The 1,284-nt window shown below is 44.3% G+C and overlaps 1 protein-coding gene across 1 annotated transcript in view; it reads left to right on the forward strand.

Annotated features, from left to right (window-relative positions):
- The window catches only part of LOC106010959 (voltage-dependent calcium channel type D subunit alpha-1), a gene marked incomplete at its 5' end in the record, with an annotated part of 65,252 nt that overhangs the window by 3,061 nt on the left and 60,907 nt on the right, over positions 1-1,284 (forward strand). The window contains 2 exon segments of the mRNA XM_035973339.1: positions 81-270; positions 996-1,102. Coding sequence (XP_035829232.1) covers positions 81-270; positions 996-1,102 — 297 coding nt within the window.

Genomic DNA, 1,284 nt, shown 5'->3' on the forward strand with positions numbered 1-1,284 from the left:
CATATTACGAAATTACAGGACAAGGAACTCTTTTTATGATGTATTGATTTCACGGTGTGTTGTACGTGCTGTGTCGCCAGGTTCCGTGTGATCTGCCACAAGATCTGCAACCACTCGTACTTCGGCAACGTGGTCCTGGCCTGTATCCTCATCTCTAGTGCCATGTTGGCCGCTGAAGATCCCCTGCGGAGCGAGTCGCAGCGCAACCAGATCCTCAACAAGTTTGACTACTTCTTCACCTCTGTCTTCACCATTGAAATCATCATCAAGGTATGCCCTCCATTTCTCACCTCTGTCTTCATCATTGAAACCCTTATCAAGGTATACTCTCACTTCTTCTCCTCAAGTCTTCATCATCGAAATCATCATCAAATTATATCCTCACTCATCTAAATCATCATCAAGTTATATCCTCATTTCTCCCCTTTGTCTTCATTATCGAAGTCATCGTCAAGGTATACCTTCCCTTTTCACCTTCGTCTTCACCATCGAAATCATAATCAAGGTATCCCTCTGCCACCATCTTGTGAGGCCTCCTTGATGCTGCAGGTTATGTGGCTGAGGTAAAACATTGTCACTTGCAAATTCCCAAAACACTGACTCGGACAATTTCCAAAACGGTGATGCTTACAATTCCTAAAACACTGTCACTGACAATTTCCTTAATACTGACACTGACAATTTCCTAAACACTGACACTTGCAACAAATTCTCAGAACACTGACACTTACAACAAATTCTCAGAACACTGACACTTACAACAAATTCTCAGAACACTGACACTTACAACAAATTCTGAGAACACTGACACTTGCAACAAATTCTCAGAACACTGACACTTGCAACAAATTCTCAGAACACTGACACTTACAACAAATTGCCAAAACGCTGACACTTACAAATTTAAAAAACACTGGCAATTCCCAAAACACTGACACTGACAATGTCTACCACACTGACACTGACAATAATTGTCCCCTCCCTTCCTCCCCCAGATCATCACGTACGGCCTCCTGCTCCACAAAGGCTCCTTCTGCCGCAGTCTCTTTAACATGCTGGATCTGGTGGTCGTCGCCGTCTCCCTCATCTCCTTCCCGCTTGAGTGAGTTACCTCCCCCTGGCTTGTCGCAGATGTTACACGGCCAGAAATAGAACGTGGCACCATGGCTTATTTCTGCTGTTCGCGGGCAGTAATGCATACAGACGTATCTCACAAGCTGCCAGAAATGACTTATGTCTGTATTCAATACCTCCAGCGTGTTGTGGTAACAAGAGTAGATCTGT

Source organism: Aplysia californica, unplaced genomic scaffold (genome assembly GCF_000002075.1).
Source record: "Aplysia californica isolate F4 #8 unplaced genomic scaffold, AplCal3.0 scaffold01148, whole genome shotgun sequence".
Lineage (NCBI taxonomy): Eukaryota > Metazoa > Mollusca > Gastropoda > Aplysiida > Aplysiidae > Aplysia > Aplysia californica.